The sequence below is a fragment of the Ischnura elegans genome, chromosome 4 (genome assembly GCF_921293095.1).
Source record: "Ischnura elegans chromosome 4, ioIscEleg1.1, whole genome shotgun sequence".
NCBI classification, from domain to species: domain Eukaryota; kingdom Metazoa; phylum Arthropoda; class Insecta; order Odonata; family Coenagrionidae; genus Ischnura; species Ischnura elegans.
Window position 1 is genome coordinate 48,354,002 of NC_060249.1, and position 19,747 is coordinate 48,373,748.

A 19,747-nucleotide genomic window follows, 5' to 3' on the forward strand; every position below is an offset into this window, starting at 1 on the left:
ACTTAGTTTCAATTCAATATTAATCATTAAATTTTAACAAGACCAAAGGCCAGGCAAATTACAGTCATTAGATATTTTCGTTGCTAAAAAAGCTCAATTATTTTTATTACTCTTTTATAAGATACGATGTTTTTATCATTCAAGGGAAGTGAACTCAACCTAATAACCTCAGATGTGGGCAATATTTCTCAAATTCATTAATTATAAACCAACCTACGTCGAATATTTGCGCCCTTTTTGGGCGTCACTTTCTGCGCATTTATTTTTATGAAATCTTGCGGGAACTGTTAGAAAAAGTGCACTTTGTGAAGGGACAACTTTGTGAGCACAGCTTCGGTAGCTTGAGTTGCAGAGTGAAAATTAAATTCTGTTCCCTCTCGATTTAAGCATGAACATCTAAAATTTGGGAACCAGAAAGCGAAAATAAAACTTGGACCGGACTGCGAAATATTTGACGTCAGCTTAAATCGCAAATAATTTGCGGATACTCATTTTTCTCTTAATATATTTATACACATATTCATTTTTGCTTTCAAAATTTTGCAAGACACGGTCTCCGGCGTTACTTGGTGGAACTGTTTCATGTTTAAAATAAAATTACTTTGTTGTATAAAAAGACCTGATGATAGCATGATATGCAGAAACCCGTTGTACCATTTGAATATCACAAACTATTTTTATTTTTTATTTTAACGCTTAAAATTAAGGCCCAAAAAGCTCATCAACACACCAAATTTCCAGAGAGTCATTTTTATGATCAAGACGCCTGAATATTTTGGCTAATTATTCATGGACCGGTTTTGTGAGAAAATAAATAAAACACGAAGATGAAGGAAGATAGCGCAAGTCCGTGGAACAGCCCGGAAAATATTTGCGAGGTACGAGGAACTCTTCCACTTTCGCATCTTTCTCTGCATATCGATTGCATCTGTTGAGCTCACCGGACGAATACAAGACGTTTACTTCCTCCCGCGCTTCCCACAACAACGCTTCCTCGTCACGGGAAAGTGAGAATACGCAACGAGACGTGACCAAGTGGAGAGACGCATTCAAATTGCCACCGGGGTCGTCATACTCCGTGCATTGGGGCAGGGTAGTGACTCATGCGGATTACACTAACATATCGACGGCTAAGTTCTAACAACACGTATTAATAATAATTCTTAATTTATTTCATGATGAATAAACAAAAATGAATGTGTGCATAAATATATGAAGAGAAAATGAGTATCCGCGAATTATTTGCGATTTAAGCTGGCGTCAAATACTTCACAGTCCGGTCCAAGTTTTACTTTCGGTTCCCAAATTTTAGATGTACATGCTTAAATCGAGAGGGAACGGAATTTAATTTTCACTGTGTAACTCAGGCTTCCGAAGCTGTGATCACAAAATTGTCCCTTCACAAAGTGCAATTGTTCAAACAGTTCGCGCAAGATTTCATGATTCGGCCGGTTGTAGACGGGTAACTTTTACAAAGTTTAATAACGTTAAAAAATAAAATGAAAGCAAAAAACAACTGTTTGTTTACAAATGAATGCTTCTTTTTTTAGTTTTATGTACTTTTGGCTTTTAATTTCTAACTAAACTAAACTAAACTTTATAACTAAAGAAAATTAAACGGTTTTTTGCTCACCTGAAAAGTTGCTATTTTTGAGATAAGTGTTGTTAGAACTTAGCCGTCGATATAGATATTCCACCTCAGAATAAATATGTAACAAGGCTGACGCTAACACTCCAGGAGGCTACGCAGTATCAAAAATCTGAGGACAGCATTGAAAGCCTAATTTCATTATTACCACGCGAAATGGATTAACTTAATGAAATCGGTTATACTGGAATAACCTAATGAAATGCTTATAATTATATTTCATTAATTACTATCATGACATCCTGCGTTTCTAGGGAAGGACACTACCCAGAAGTGGGATACTTAGAACTTGGGATTTATGGTCACATCGCAGGATTTTATAGGTAATGGAAAAAAGAAAATTGTTGCAAAATCATAAAATGTAACGGTCGAGCCCCCTTAAATACCCCCAAAAACCAGACCGATGATGTTATTTGCCGTGATTTGATAGGTATTCGACAGAAATCTGTGTTTCCTTCGGTACTTACATAACTCTCATTTACTTTAAAAAATATATATGGTGGTCTTCAACTACTTTTATACCGGGTGTTTCAAAACGAATAGCGCTTTTTCAAAGAATTATAATATAATTTTTATTATTTAAATTTATTTATTTTTCAAATATTACTTAAATTTATTACACTTAATTTTACAACTAAAAATGCTGCAGCAAATGAAATACCAACTTAAACAATTTTTTTATTTGGCAAGGATATGAATTTTCACCCTAAGTTTCCGCCGTCATCCGCTGGAGAGCGCTAGTAGCAAATACTCGAGAGAGACAAATCAACGTTTGGAAGAAGTTGCACTTCGTGATGACGTGCGCCGTGTCACGAATGGTGCTCACATTGAACACTTGAAGGACTTTATGTAAAACTGTTCGAGTTGCTCTTTCATTCAGTGTATAATATATAACTGTAAGTTTAATTTAATAAATATTAGAAAGCGTGAAAACTCCGCAATTCATTTTGAAACACCCGGTATTTATCCTACGAGTTTCACCACCTTGCGGATCCATCAGGGAATTACAAGAAACTGTTCGTTTACATTAGCCGCAATCAGTGGCGGAACTATGGGAGGGGCTAAGGGGGCCAAAACTCCCCCCCCCCCCTCCCTTATGTATCTCACGGTTGTTCAAAATTGAAGTAAAACGGTGAGCGAAAGACGCTGAACAGCAAAAATTGGAAATAACTTTAAGTATTAATATAAGATTAAAAAAATAAGTGGGTACATTCATTTAATGCAGGTGTGCTTAGATCATTCATTGGACGAATCAGAGCCGGATTGTAATAAGTGTTTGCGTTTGTCCAATTGTGAGTATGCGCGGGCCTGCTCATATTACACGTAGATTGACTGGTATAAAAAAATGTTTTATGTAAATATCTTGGCTAACTTTTAATGTTCCAATAAATGTTTTTAAGCCATAAGTCATTACATTCGTATAACGTATGCGTTAAGATACATGTCATAATATCGGATAATAATTTGTTTGGAATGGTTGAAAATTAAAAATAGGCATAACAATTTTGTAATTTATAAAAAAATACATAAAATTTTTAATAAGATCGCACTTCACTCTGAGAGCTTCACTGAGGAGTGAAATAACGTCATTCCATTATGTTGAGTTCTGTGAGACCGTCTAACAACTTCAGAACTTAACCTTGTAGAAGTAGATAACATTCAGCTTAGAATATTTTTCGTAGTTTCCAACAAATTTCCAGTTTCGTCACATTAACAGATGATATGTTTAACTTTCTTCCATTTAACTTCCTCTTCCTCTTGAAATTGAAACAAGATGACCCTCATTCTATTCTCCGTTGGCAATCCAAAAAAGTATAGAGATTTTATTATTTTTTGAAATCGTTTCTTTTTCCGTGTCTTTTATTTCATCAAGTATATTATTATACGTAATTTTTTACATTTTAAGTTAAAATGATAGTCAAAAACAATTAATTGCAATCAGTGGCGGATCCAGGATAAGGGAGGGGCTAAGTATGGGCTCAACACCCAGAAGGGGTCTGAACAAAAATTGCCATTCTATGTAGTGTAAATTGGATGTCCAAGGGGGGGGGGGGGGGACTATAGCCCCCTTAGCCCCTCCCATAGATCCGCCACTGATTGCGGTTAATGTAAACGAACAGTTTCTTGTAATTCCCTCATGGATCCGCAAGGTGGTGAAACTCGTAGGATAAATACCGGGTGTTTCAAAATAAATTGCGAGGTTTTCACGCTTTCTAATATTTATTAAATTAAACTTACAGTTATGTATTATACATCTAATGAAAGAGAAACTCGAACAGTTTTACATATAGACCTTCAAGTCTTCAATGTGAGCACAATTCGTGACACGGCGCACGTTATCGCGAAGTGCAACTTCTTCCAAACGTTAATTTGTCTCTCTCGAGCAAGGTCGGTAAAGGACTTGACGGACCTTACTCTCGAGTATATGCTACTAGCGCTCTCCAGCGGATGGCGGCGGGAACTTAGGGTGATAATTCATATCCTTTGCCAACCAAAAAAATATTTTAAGTTGGTATTTCATTTTATGTATCATTTATATTTGGAAAATTAAGTGTTATAAGTTTAAATAATATAAATAAATATTTTAAAAATAAATAAATTAAAAAAATAAAAATTACATTATAATGCGTTGAAAAAGCGCTATTCGTTTTGAAACACCCGGTATAAAGGAAGTTGAAGACCACCATATACATTTTAAAGTAAATGAGAGTTATGCAAGTACCGAAGGAAAAACAGATTTCTGTCGGATACCTATCAAATCGCGGCGAATAACATCATCGGTCTGGTTTTTTGGGGGGTTGCAGAGAGAGAGGGAGAGAGAGTCGCCGAAGGTCACGGGTGGGGAAGGAACAAAGAGTTCTTGCTTGGACTTGGGAAAATCACATATGCGAGAGGGAATTGAAGTGGGATGGGGTGGGTGGAACGACCTTTCACAATCAGAGAAAGGGGTTCCATCAGCGGGAGCTCCGTCCCAGCTCAACCGTCGACTCCCCCGTCCCTCGCCGCGAGAGATTTTCGTAAGGCTTGGGGGAAGGGGCGTGGGATGAGGCCGTTCGATCATAATCGACCTTCGCGTTTCACGGGTAGACCCGGCCGCCGAAACTCCTGGCCCGGCGAAAACGCATTCTTGGCTGCGGTATAAAGAATGTTTCAGGAGGAACCTGTAATACTTCAGCAGGTGGTAGAGGAGACAATTTTAAGCATTTTTTGTCCATGAAAATGGGGTCGCAACACCTTATTTACTGAGCTATGGAAACACAAACATATTTTTAGAATGCACTTGGCAGTTACCATGAAAACTGATTTTATTGGGTATTCAGCCTTTTCGACATTATATTTAATGCTCAGAATTTTTGAGGATATTAAATAATTAAGGTAGGACAAAATTGTGCGATTATAAATGTCTGAAACAAGTAATCTTTGAGCTTAATAAAACAAGAGATTGCGGCTACGGTTTCCGTCTTTTTGGTTTATTTTAAGTAAGAGGAACAATATAAGTATTTACTTGCGTGAAAAGTTTACAATGTTTTTACATGTAGCAAACGTAACTGCGAAATTCATTTTCTTTACTACACCTCGAATATTGAAATCTACCTTTCGGCCATTTTAAAAGTCAATGACTGGCTAAATTAAAAAAAAACTATTTGTAATGCAAAGATGTCGTTCTGTCAATAAAAAAAGTTTCTTGCGTTCCCTACATTTTTGACATCTAATTTGATTCTGCGGATTTTTTAGAACATTAAAAAATCAAGGTTGGTAAGGTTTCCGGGTCATTGGAAGGAGGGAGACCCAGGAATGTTGAGGAAAGCAGCGAAGATGATTTCGGTGTGAGGAGATGTCTCCCATATGGAGTCTCCATGATCAAGTTCATTCTTATATTTCTTCCAAGGAATGCATGGTTCGCATATTTTTTCTGCTTTTTTGGGGAAAATTTACACTTTCTTTAGCACAAATCCATTTTTAGACCTAATATCCACTAAGCATACAAGGAAGGCTGTTAAAAATCCACTCCACATTAATTTCTATGAGGAAAAAAATCCCTCTTGACCAGGAATCGAACCACGGACTTTTGATTTTCTGGATCACAGCGCACCCCACCACCCCATACAGGTTTTTTGTTTCTCATGGTAAATGCAAAGGTCCTTTGTTCAATTTCAGGTCCAGGAGAATTTTTTATAATGGCAATTATTGTGAATATTCTCGTCTATACGACCATTAGTCTAGGGTGCTGCAAGGATGTGCCGACGATTTTTTTGCGTTATTTTCAAGAGTTTTATGAAAGTCCCCTAGCCATTTATTCAGCCCTTTAGATTAAGTATTATGAGGCAAGAGTTTCGCAGAATATAAAATAATAAAATATCAAATTAATTTACCTGTTATTTTTCTACAATTCAACTAGCCGTGAGAAATCAAGAATAGAATTTCGTTGCGAACGTCGCGAGTTAAATGCAAAATAATATTAAAAAATTAAAAAAATAATATTTTTTAAATATAAAAGTCATTCTCAACTGTGTGTTATTCCATTATAACATTTCTTTGATAGTCAACTTTAACTTTACCACTTCTTTATAATTTTCGTGAAATTAAACACCTTAAAGGTTGAAGAATTCATTTAATAAACTACCGGCCTGTGCCATACGTAGATTATGTTATGGGACCCAGTTCAGAGTGTAATTAGGCTAAACTCTTTTAAAAGAGGAGACAGGATGACACTCAGCACTTAAAAATTTGCGATTAATACTAATATATACGATGGTGCAAGTCTGCGTGGAGACAGTGATTTCGGGGATTTTCAAGACTCAAAAACGGCTACTTAAGGCTAATCTATGTTCAGTTAACACACTACTATGCACATGTACTAGGTCGTTTTACTATTAAAATGTCAATGGTGGTCATAACGGGCCTAAATTGAATTATCGGTAATATTAATGTACGGTGACCCGATCTTTTCCTCATTTTCCATCATGACCTATCATCATCAACTGATTCAGACTACCGTACTTATTATTTTCTGCATTTCCCTCATTTCGGCGAAGCCCCAGGGGCCTCTTGGAATGCCCTTGTGTTCGCCTTCGCTATTGGTTCTTCCAGAAAGAAATGATAACCTGGGCATCAAATCATTTACTTTCAGACGCCATTTATCCTCATACTTCATCACTCAAGAATTAAAGTAGCTCAAGGAATTATACGAATATTAAGTTTCCAATCTATACCCAAGATTGGCTGCTGTGAAAGGTCCAACAGTAAAGGGTACCGAGACCAACGGTAACGAGAAATGGAATATTTATCTTTGATAAGAATCCTAATAAAACTTTTTGCAGCTACTTTTCCCAAAGAGAAGTTCGCAGAAACGGTTTTAAAATTTTTTTACGGATATTTTCCTATTCCAATGATGGCTCATTTCTGATGGATAGCCTTGTCAACATTCAAATTTGATCTCAAGCAGCAGGATATCACCAGTGCATGAATTGTAAATCACCTTTTCGACTTTTATTTTATTGCCGACGTAATAATAACTCCGTGCCAGGTGTCTAGCGACACCGCCTCTTTGGCTATCTAGGGCGCGTCAATTCCTGCAGTCTCTCGTCCCTTTTTTTCAATTCTTTGATAGAATACGATTTCAGAAATAAGCGATGGGGGAGTTCATTGAAATTTGTTGGAAATAAATAATTCCACGAAGCATTAAATAAAACGTATATGGGGACATTTTTTAGGATTTTAGCCTTTATTGCGCCTTTTTTACACGTGGTTATGGCTTCACAATATGTATTGTCACTACCATAAAATTAACTTAAATTGAAAATTTCGCAATGACGTGACCTTAAACGCATCCTTAAACAAGTAGATGTTGGAGTATGTTCTTATATCGGCTGGAGCAACCTGAAGACGAATCGATGAAGCGAATATTATACAAGAATTGAATAAATATTGAATTAAGTCCGCATTTTTACGACCCACCTTAACGTACGATCTGAAATAGCAAATACCATTATGGTGCATGGAAATATGATGATGTAAATCGATTTGGTGGAGCAAGGAGTGAATCATAGTGCGTGTGCCATTTCCACAGTATATTTTGCAAAACTACTATACTAACCCTCTACCGGCATGTTGGAGAGGTGTAAATTCTCACTTGTGCACAAGCAGAAGTTGACGTTTAGGAGCCATTAATAAAAAAAGTAGGTACTCGCTTGAAATCTCACATCCTAGTGGCACAACATTTAGGAATAATTTATTTCCTGATTTTTGACAAAATGTGTTTATACCCTATATAGCAGTCAAAGATGTCGCCAATTTCCATAAATTACACTGGCCTAAAGTGCTACTTTTTCGCCCTCACTGAAAACCGGAAAAAAGAAGGCTCCGATGAATAATATCGAAATTGATGTGGTCAGGAGACGATAAATCGAATGTGACCGTTAGGTTCACCCCCTGCGGATGACCCCTTTGCTTCACTCTTATGAAAACCAGGTTGAGTTGGACGCCAAAAACCTTGAAAATCCGTTAAAATATCCGGGCGACGATGTCTATGTAGCCGGCAGTCCAGGAGGCATCAGAACATGTTGCTATTATTATGTCAATATATTATTAATAATAGGCATGTTTTTTACCGTTTTGTTTAAGTTTTACCGTTTAGTTTTAGTACCGTTTTGAAATATATGAAAAATAATATACTTTTAGTAAACATTTAATTTTTATATGCATAAGTCCACAATTTATACTACCTTTTCGCATAATTTCATCGTCATAATATACCGTCGTAATAGAAAATTTCCGGCTGAGTTGACAGCCACTTGATATCGATTGGCTGCATGTAAATTGGCGTAGACAGGAAAGGGGTTGTGCTAGTCGATGTTTTCGTGTCGACTCAATTAATGCTGTGAAATATTTTGAGACCTTAAGCAAATCGTGCCGTGTTATTGAGAACAAAAGACAAAGAATACTGAGTAAAGGGATTGTTTTGCTGCATGACAATGCCCGTCCACATGCAACCAATCGAACTCGAGATATCTTTTCATCATTTGGTGTGGAATTTTGATCATCCTCCATATAGTTCCGACCTGGTGGCAAGTGAATACCGCGTTATTTTACCTGAAGAAACACCTCGGAGGTCAGCGCCATGATGACGATGAAAGCGTAAAAGCAACAGTTTTGCATTGCCTGGCATCTCAGGTAGCAATTATCTATGACAAAGTTATAAAAAAGCTTGCTGTTCGATACGATAAGAGTCCTAATTTCGACGGAAGTTATGTAAAAAGGTAGTTCTCAGTGTGGGGTTTTATGTAAACATGAAATTTTTACATAAAGTTTACTAGTTTTTTTACATTTCAAAACGGCACTGAATTAAAAATGCGCCTCTATATCAATGTTTCAAGAGAGAAATTGGCCCAGTGGTTATATAGATAAACATGGTACGAACAATATACATATCTGCCCTGGTTAACAATAGCCTACAATTAAATGATAAAAACATCCTTCATCAACTTATTCTAAAATGTATTCATATTTTTTTCTAAGGCTTCTAGGAGCTTTGCTGGTAGATCGTTCCTGTCAAGTACTGTTTTATTGGGTTACGAACACTTCTTAACGTTAGTCCTTTGTGATCGGCACATTATCTTAAATTGGTGATCATTCTTTCCAAAAAAAGTTTGGCTTTAATAGTTCCCTAGATCTTCCAAGTGCTTCTTCCTCAATAACTACTCAATACATACCACATGTCCTTCTTTTTTTCCTCCTTTGCTTTAAGCCATCCTGTTCTACTTACGGCGTCAAAATAGTGCGCCACTGCATTTAGCAAATTTATATCTGGGCCTGCGTGCATGCTAAAATAATTAATTACACTTAATTTCAATAAATTTCATTCTAAATTCTGATATGCGTTTTTTATGACAAAGTAAAATATGTAGATACGTAGGTGAAATAAATAAATAGAAATTATCCGAATTGTCAACTTCATGAACTTTGTAATAACTCAACCAAGGGAAAACAGCTACTTCTACAGCATTCATCTTCCACAATAAGTTGCAAACATTGATTAAATGATCATAAAGTGGCTTAAATTGGCATAAAAATAGATCAATAAAATGGCTTTAGCGTATATTAATAAGGCATTTTCGCCGCTAATTAGTGAAAATGTTTAAATACTATCTACTCCTACAGTGTACCCCGAAAGAAAAAAATAGTTCGTGGATCATTTTCTCAACACTTTCTGTTTTCTTAAATCTTCCTAAAACATTCTTGACTGCTATTCTTTGTACTCTCTCCAATTTAATATCGTGACCTTTCTTGTGTGAACCCCAAGCAAGAGAAGCATACTCTAAGATAGGGCAAACCAGAGTATTATCGGCCATATTCTTTGTAGCCTCGCGGCTCCCTTTGAGGTTTCTTAATTACCTAGAGCAGCGTTTTGAACGCCTTTTTGGTAATGCAAATCACATTTAAGTCCCAGTCTAAATAATTTGTCAAATTAACACCTAAATGTTGACAGCTATCAGATTTGGAAATTGCATTACCAGATCGAACGAAGCTCCTCTGTCGATCCCATGGATACAGGGGCCGCTTTGTGAAAGAATCCATTCAAATTCGACATCACGATAACACGATCAACTGAGACTGTGGCTACAACAAGCTATACATATGGTATCACCTCCTGAAAACACTGGAGGAGATTCCTTAATCTCTGAAAGCGATAGGCGAGTTTCTTATCGAAACGTTGGAAGGACACATGGAGGACCTTACCCGGTTCAAAGGACCTTACCCGGTTCAAAACCCGAGAAATATTTACTGCTATCGTTCGCCGGGAAAAAAACCATACATTACATTACCAGATGTTCTGGCTGTGAGAACAGGTGTAAGCGATACATGCGGTTCTCAAGTCATGTTCGGTGAACACTAACCGTTTGCTTCATATCTTTGAGGATGCATTATATTATTGCCACTCATAAGAAACTGAATGGACTTTCATGGCGGCTGGAACCGGTGGCGTACTAATTTTATGATTTTCAATCAGAACAATATTTTTCTGGGTGGAAAATCTTTCATATGCGCACGCTACGTCGGTTTTATTATCCTTTTGATCTTAATAGTTTTTATCAAACTGCTGCTGCCATTTTGAAGGTATTTAATAAAACTGCATTCATCAAACTGGTTTGGTAAATGTTACAGAAATATTCATTGCTCCATTTGAATCCAAAATATCGATGAATTTCATCAAAAACTGATATTTCTAATTAAACTTTTTTCAGTGCGAACATCCAAATTTCTTCTCTCTATAGTCAGTCAAGTACCTACATTCATTGCTTACAAGCCGTTCAGCGATATTGACGCAATAATGGGGAAACGTTCCCAATGAGCAACAATTGGCAAATATAAGGAAAAAATAAGAAAGAGGGGTTTAAGTCTCAGAATGGTGGCCCAAACGATACAAGCACGTAGCAATTAACCTTGTGAAACACTCTCAGGCTTCGGGTACATGTTAATTACCCATGTAGAGCGGAGCAAAATTCGTGAATGAAAATTCCCATCGTTTCTTTCCTTCTTGAATACAATTACCATGGCTGCATTACGATCTGGGATATTGTGACGTAATATGTTCAACACGTCCACATAAATGCAATTATTTTCCTCGATTTATCCAACAAGGGATATTATAATTTTCCATTTTGAATCATTATCTTTCTAATAAAAAATACACATTATTCGCCGTGAAATAATTGTCACGATGGCCTTGAATTTTATTGCTGTAAGCCGTACTGAAGACGTAAGCGTGTAATTATAGGCCTCAAATGAAAGTGAATCGCCCAGGAGTGATTCACTGTCATTCGAGGTCATTAAAGGTTATAAAAACATGGCGAGCACTTAAAACATGATAAATGGTACGAAAGAAGAAAATATTGCATGAATAATCATCGAAGTGAAAAGTTGTTTAAAATGGTAATGAGAAATCTTTTGTGAGGGAATTCATGTGCGTAACTGAATATACAGCAATAGTCATCTCATTTCCGGTACTAAAATACGTGCTTATGTTGCCCTGAGTTTTTTTACGAGTTAATTATTTTGCATTGTCCCAACATTGCATGAATGTTCTAAGCTTTTCTAAAACGATATTCTAACTTTTGGCAAATTATGGCTTTCTCTGTGAATTCATTAGTGTTGTGTTTTTCATACTTGGCCGAAAATATGACATTATAACTTAGCAGTGTAGGTTGAATATTAATTGAGAACCTGGAATCTTTCATTTTCCAAAGATTGTAAGTCAAGTACGGCGAAAATTACGGCTTAGTGATAACTTGAGTAGAACAACTAAAAATCACCTTTTCTCCACAATTGTGACTCATTATAAGCACCGCATTAGGGCCCTATCAAACATTTGTTAGCTCAAAAGCAGCTGCGCGTCCAATGCAAAAATTATGATAGGGCTAGAAGTGAAAGGAAGAAAAATATTCTACGATCAGTAAGTGCGACACTTGAAATTCCTAGGTTTGATCTTTAGTCCAATATTTTATCGTTTGACATTTAAAAAAAATCATCAAAACATCTATTAAACATCTTTCACTACATCTTCAAATAATTGGCGACCTAAAACTAAACTGCCAGGAACTTCAACCAATAAGAAATTTTATGCAGTATCTTTATTTGAAGAAAAATACTTGAGGCGATGCATGAAAAATGTAAGCATTATTAAGTGAATTTTGAGGGTTTTATTTCCCAAAAATAGAAAACTTTCTTTAAAATTTGTAAGAAATTTATAAAAACAGAATGAGTTTAAGTGAACGACAAAACATTATGTGAATTGTGAGGATCACATTATGTAAAAATATAACTTTTCTTCAATTCTCTAATTGTTGTTAGAAAGCAAAGCATTGAATGAATTTAAGTGAACGACTTTTCATTTCGAACGAATCAAGCATTTAAGTGTATTTTGAGGATCACATTGTCTAAAAATTAAAATTTTCATTTAATTATTTAAAATTTGTGACAACTTGACAAACATTGACAGTAAGATGTAAATATTTTCCACGGTGAACGTCTAAAACTATACAAAGAAATCACTTCGTAATTGATTCTAAAGCTATATTTTAGCATCAATTTTCTATACATCAAGAGCGTCAACAGCTATGAAATAAGTGGCTAGACTAAATTTTTTGTAATTTGTGATTGCTTTTGAGTACAACGTCAAACGCTTGATTTCTCGAGTGAAATGTGATTAACCTACCAATGAAAAAAGCTCTCCGTTCCAAAGAAGTATACAATTGATACAAAGATTCGCACCCAATAGGAAGGAATTTAATCAATTATCCCTTTCGGTGACGAGCGACATTGAATGTGACACATCCTCTGATTGGTTGGACGAAGAAACAAAGGATAAGGGTGGATCAATCGTGGCAAGATATTCCATTGTCTCGCCTTTCATTTTCTTCCACTGTCACTGCTGCTATAGAGACGGTCGACCTCCAAAGGGTCTTGACTGACAATAGTTCGCTTGATTTGACACCAAATAAAGGTGATCCTGAATGGCTTTTTCTGGGAGAACAAAATCCAAGAGACTAATCAGTTTCTTCCTTTTAGGAATCTGGAATCTTATACAATGTCATAATGAAATACCTGCATTTGCGGTAAAACTAAATGTAGTGAATAACAAAGAATTAAAAGCAAAGTCACTGTTTTTTTCGCATTTCGTAGGATCTTTTCCCTCACATATGTATGAACAATATAAATTCTAAAGATTCAATCAGAGGTTCATTAAATCTTAGTGGAATAAGAGGGCGCTCCCACCAGTTCCATCGCCGTTTCCTGGCGGTACACAGTGAGGATGCATTGACTGTAATTTATAACGATTTACCACTGTGCGCATCTAAAACTAGGCATTTAAACTAGTGATGGGTCGGTTCGATTCCTCGATTCTCGGCCAAGAACCGGAATCGAAAACGAGTACTTGCCAAGGCGAAAAATCGATTCCGATTCCAGCAGTACTTCAAACAACAAAATATACGACCGCATTTCCAATAGTCATTTGAATTTTCGCGCCACGTAATTGTAATAACAAAACACATATCTTCTTGGGATGTGCGAGTACTCGAAAATTCAAGTCGATCGAGTAGTTGGTACTCGACTCGAGCGTTTCGAGTAGCATTACGGATGTCGAGTCGAGTAGTTAAGGTTACAGAGCTTTCGAGGCTAGTAGGTCCAGCAATCTGCCGACAGGAAGCGCTATCATGAAACTCATGTAATAGTGCAGGTTTTAAAGCCGATCAGTCATTCTAATTCCTTGGCCTGGTAGTTTCAGCTTGCCGAATACACTATTGTTGTTGTCGACGTGGGCGCCGAATACCTTTACGCCAGCCTCGGCGGCCGATCGTCTTCCTACCCCGCGCACACTGGTCCGAAATCGGAAAAAGCTGGAATAAAGTCCAAAATGACCTTTTTGGGGATAGAGACTTGAAAATCAGCGTAAATACTCATGAATCATTACCAAATATTGCTTTATATGCCATTTTACATAAATACGAACCTTCTGTGAGATACAGAGGCCCAAACATGACCAATTTTTCAATGCCACACGAGATATCGTTTTCCCTCAAAAAATCTTTGAATTTATCCAAGTGGTTTTGCGTTGGTATGAGTTTTGTGGAATAAAAAACGCAATATTCCTTTGATCTGGTGCTTTGCCTATACTTTCAATGACTTTTGAAGATTTTGGCTCTCATCTGTCTGGTTTTACAACGCAAAATGGCCGACCCGTTTTTCACGTGAAATTTGACATTAAGTAGACATTATCTTTCGTTTACGAAAAATATAACTCGGAAAATTTGAATCTCAATATAAAGTAGAGATTTCTAAAGAGTACTAAGTAGAAATCTTGAAAAGAAAGTTTGCGACGAAGGAAATAAGAGCGATTTTTCAATCGCGCGTCAAGGCTGACCTACACGCCGCGGACCTCTGAGGCTCGGTAACTGAGGCCGATTTTTCAAGTTTTTTAAAACATAAGTCCTGAAAAATCGTCATTTAAAGCATGGATAATCGTCTTCATTGACTTAAAACACTAAAGAGGATGTTAAAAAGGATTATGTATAGATCGACTAGACCATTTAGCGCGCATTACTCGAGTGAAAATACTAAGGATTGGATATTTTTCGGAACCATCCCGCGCGTAAGAAATATGCCTCGGGTATTGAAGTAAAGTGAAGAGATTAGTCAGTATGCTTAAGAGAGAGAAAAATGAACAGTTTCCGTGAAAGGCAACAAGCGATACCCTTTTTCCCTTTCCACCCTCTCTGAGGTGAGTCGCGCGTTAGGGGGAGTTTTCACACCACAAGGCTCTTTTAGCCTTTTCTATTACTGCGTCCGTCCGATGTAATATTCATTTGTAGCGTTTAGTTTCTTTCTTGAACTTTATAAAAAGCAAGAGATTTAAAGGTTGATTGAATGACGTGAGAAGTATAGCATTTTTTTTGGCTCTACAAAACTAAAGTTTAGTTCAATAGTTGTTCGCTTCGTCCACTTGAATTCCATTAAGATTCAAGATCCAACAAATCGTTGATATAATTTTTAATAAAAATTCCAAAGTCTCCGAAATCTTGCAATTTTGGTGGGAAAGTACTTGCCCAATAACAAACATGTGTAGCAAAAGGCAATTTTCTGCAGGCAGTAATACTGTAACATGGAGACGTCAAAACCTGCTGGCTGAGCATGTAGAACAGTGGCGGATACAGATGGGGGGCGCAGGGGGCGCGCGCCCCCCTCCCTTGCGGGTCCGCCTGTATTGCCGAACATTGCAAAACCACAATTGTAACTTTTTTATATCATAAGATGGCATTGTCTTTTACATGTTTATAATCACTTTAAATAAAATTTTCATATAGGTACTTTGCCTGTGACTTGATTATCTTTTATCACGATAAAAGTAAAGACAACTCAAGATATGTTGCGCCCCCCCCTTGAGTTTTTTCTGTATCCGCCACTGATGTAGAATAATTGGATTTTCTGCTTGAGAATTTGAAAGGGCCAAACATTACATGATTCATATACGTAGTATGTAATCTTTATTACAGCTATGAAAATTCCTGTACTCAGGGCTCTCCCTTGTAGTTTGGATACATATATATGGTCGACATATTATGAGTGCCAATATTCTAAAGTAATACCTATCATGTAACACCACTTTTCAGGTATGTTCTGTTTTGAAATTTAGCTATTATATTTTAATTGCATAGTAATGATATGAAAGATTCTTTTGTGAACTGACTCTTTCACAGAGTAATATTTAAAAAAGTAGTTTTCTTGTTTCCTGGAAGTGATATTTTTCTTGGAACCTATGGCATCAGAATCGATGGAATCGGTGTCGGTAGAATCGGAATCGAAATGTCAGAATCGGAATCGGGATCGGAATCGATAAAATTTTGGAATCGACCCATCACTAATTTAAACAAAGCACTTTGTCATAATTGAAGGATAATCATGAGCTTTTAAATAAGTGACTTGAATAAAATATTAGCATTTTGTGATTTTTTTCGATTACAGCGTCATACGTTTGATTTGAGTTAACCTACAAGGAAGCTTACAATTCTTTTGAAACAGGTTGCGTTGCGTTTCGAATAGTTATTTTCCTCATCAATTCACACAACCGGCCTAAATGTGCACGTATACCTTTGCTATAAGGAGTTTTTTGTGACCGTGGGATGCTAGCTATGGGGATCCCGTTGCATTCTACATTATGGTGATAGGTCAAACCCTACCACAAATCCTAGGGGCGGCTCTAAAGATATTGCGTAGATTTAGAGAATACATGTCTCCAATGCACCTCAGCACGCAGATATACCCTGACAGCTGAGCACGCGAAAATTCAAAGTGGTCGAAACAACTTCCCATCACTTTGGAGAAATATATCGATCAATCTAGCCCAAATGCTGAAATTTATTTTGAAAATATGGCGGATTTGGGAACAAATGCTAATGGAGACCAAGTCATAATAACTATGTCCGTTTCGACAAAAACCAACCATGACTATAAACCTCAGCATCGCACAAACGAAATTTATACATGATTTAATGTAATGTAGGATCGCTTTCCTCAAGTGATATTGACGTCAAATTATCAATAAGGCAATCCACGTACTTACCACCAAAGCACCCAAAAACCAATTTCTGATTACATATCCGAGCAAGCTCAAGTCCTAAACTGAAATTACACCCCTGGGCATGTTTTTTTAAAACTAGTTTATCCAGTTAGCTCGAATTTTAATCAAATACCATATGCATAGGTACCGTTCTATTTAATCCAGATGGTAGTCCCTCTTTGAAAGATTGTCAGTAGTGTAGCGAGGGGAGGAGGCCGAACCCACCCACCCCCCCCCCCACTTGAAATATAAAAACACAATTACTTTGCTTCATCATAAAGTAAAACAAAATATTGAAAAATCGTGAATTTAAAAAAGAGTACCTTGAAAGATGAAGTTTTTCGAGTATAAAAAGTGTGAAAATAGTTTAAAAACCTCTAATCAGTACATTGTTTACCAAAACTTTTTGCCCCGAAACCCCGCAAAAAATTTCCCCTGGTTTTGGACCTCCGCCCCCCCTCCCCCCCCCCCCCCCCCCCCGAACGAAACCCCAGGCTACACCACTGCAGATAGTGATTCATGATTTTCCGGCAACTCGTGGGATGAAAGTACTGTTGCTCGCTCAACTCACCGGGACATCCGTGTATCCTGGCGGCGGACATGGCACCCGTCCAACCCCGCCTCTTCCTCCGCATGCTCGGACAAGACCGGATCAAGTTCACGGCGGCACTTGACCGCGGGAGGCACCCGCGGCTCTTCCTCCTGGACCCACGCTTGGCGCCAAAACCTCCCACGAACGCGCACACTTTTCTCTTCGCCTCCAATAATGACAATAACAATAAATGGCCACCTGGCGACAACCAACACCGAAAGGAACGTAGCAAAACAAACCAGCGCAGAGGAGAGTCGAAACTCTTCCCGCGTAGGGAACGGCGGGAACACACGGCAACGAGTCAACAATGCGAAAAGGCGGGATCCGCGCGTGTTTTGTTCTGTCGCTGGGAGAGTCTCGCCCGCGTCTCTTATAGAACTCCGCCTGTCCGGAAACCTCGCTTGGGATTCAGGTAGGCGGGGAGGGAGGAGGGGAGCTTTGAGGGGGTTAGATAGAGGGGGTGGGGCACGCTAAGCGCCCAGGTGGGCGAAGAGGAGGGGGTGTAAAGGTCACGGAAGGCTGGCTCGGTTGTGGGCAGCGAGGATCTCCTCTCTCGCGCCTTCGATATCGCCCGCGGGAAAAAATTGTTCTTAACTCGCACTATCATCGCTATTTTTTTCACACGATATGAAAAGCGATAGAGTGGTCCTCGTTCTCCTTGGTGACAATGAGTCTCCTCACTAACCCTTTTACCTTCAACCCCGTCCCTGATTCAACCATGATACTTGCCCAATTTTCATTCATTCATAGATTCATAAATAGAATGCACGTTAAGCCTTGAGACGAAAATACATATTGATATTCATATATTTCCACCCGCTGAAATTAAGATAACTAACCTCGGTGGTGGCGGGGTCATATGACTCGGCCTGCTGTTGATGAGTCTTGGGTTCGAGTTCAGGCAAAAATGCTGGTGATGCTTGATTTTCATTATTTCGCAACGTTTCATTTTCAATTATTTTTCAGTTTCACACAGAATTTCACTTTTATTTTAAAAAACTACTTGGAGTGCATTTCATTAACCTGCATTACAGTTGGTGGGCATAACTACTTTTCATTCTTTTATACAATATTCACAGTCGTGTTTGGTATGGAAAATAACTCTTTGTCCAATATAGGTGAAGATGGAAAAAATCTGTCTGAAGTGTACCACTCCGAAAGAAACTCCCACCCCAAATTCACCTCCTACGAGATTTAATCAACACTGAAATGCGAAGCTTCCTCTTTCACACTTCTAATTACCCTCAGAAACTTTTTTCTGGCCGTAGGATCGCTTCAACACAAAAAAACTTCGATGGAAGGAATTACACACTAGTTACCTAGCAAACAAGTTTTCATTGCTTATTTACTTCACATGCATTTGAGGATATATGGAACCATTTCTAAGATTTTGTTTGTGTGGTCATTTAATACAACGGCGTGGTACGTCAAACTTAAAAAAGTGCGTATCGAATTTTTGGAAAAGAAAGGCTTTCACGATGAGACGTATTCGATTAATCGAGCAATGTAGAGTCGGTTAAGAATTTGGGAGTAACTCTTACCCGGGCATTACACTGGAGAAAGGAAGTCCAGGAAATTTGCCGACAGGGAAATCGTAACTTGGTATTGAATAAAAGAATTCTTGGAAAAAGCGATGGTGAGTAAACGATGTTATTATTCTCTCGTGAGACCTCATTTGGAACACGCCGCTTGTGTATGGGACCCTTATGAATTAATCAGGGATGCCGAATTACAAAAAATATTAGGGGGGCCCAAACAAGGGATCTTACCCCGGGAAATTTTAAAAATATTGAGTTTTAAGTTTTTTTAAGCACTTTAGAATAGTCATATGATCATCATTAGAACACTGATAACTCGTATCTCGATATCTGGACACTCCGAGGAAAATCGGCAAGCCGAATACCTTTTTCCTCACACTCATAACGAATTTTTGAGGGGACTCAGGACCCCTCAGGCCCCGTGAAGCCGGCGCTACTGGAATTAATGTTAAAATGTAACTCTTAGTAGAGAGAATTTACGAGTGAAGGGAAGTCAGTGCGAGGCAATTCGTGTTGAATACCGCTCACACCTAAACCCCAATTTCGGGGAGGACTGGGATGCCCCGCTGTGGACTGCGGACCTGTGACAGCCCACAGCATGTACCTGTAAAATGCATTTAAGCTGACAGTCCAGCGCACCCGTGTATCTTGTGAACGAATGTTAAGGTATTTGGTCAATTGTAATTGTAAGTACTGACGTCCAGTGTGCATAGCTCTTCGTGAGGAGAAAGCTTTGAGAAATTTTTACCCATAGAATGACTGTTAATATTTAAGTTAGACTGTAATACTACCGTGGACCAGGGGCGCAGCTAAGAATTAAGGCTAGGGGGGGTTTTAGGCGCAACTAATACTTT

General features: G+C 37.9%; 1 protein-coding gene across 1 annotated transcript in view; it reads right to left on the reverse strand.

Moving 5' to 3' along the window:
- LOC124157405 overlaps positions 1-17,710 on the reverse strand; it is a 65,872-nt gene extending 48,162 nt beyond the window's left edge. The window contains exon 1 of the mRNA XM_046532092.1: positions 17,335-17,710. Coding sequence (XP_046388048.1) covers positions 17,335-17,398 — 64 coding nt within the window. The 5' untranslated portion in view covers positions 17,399-17,710. The remainder of the gene's footprint in view (positions 1-17,334) is intronic.
- Positions 17,711-19,747: the final 2,037 nt, after the last annotated feature.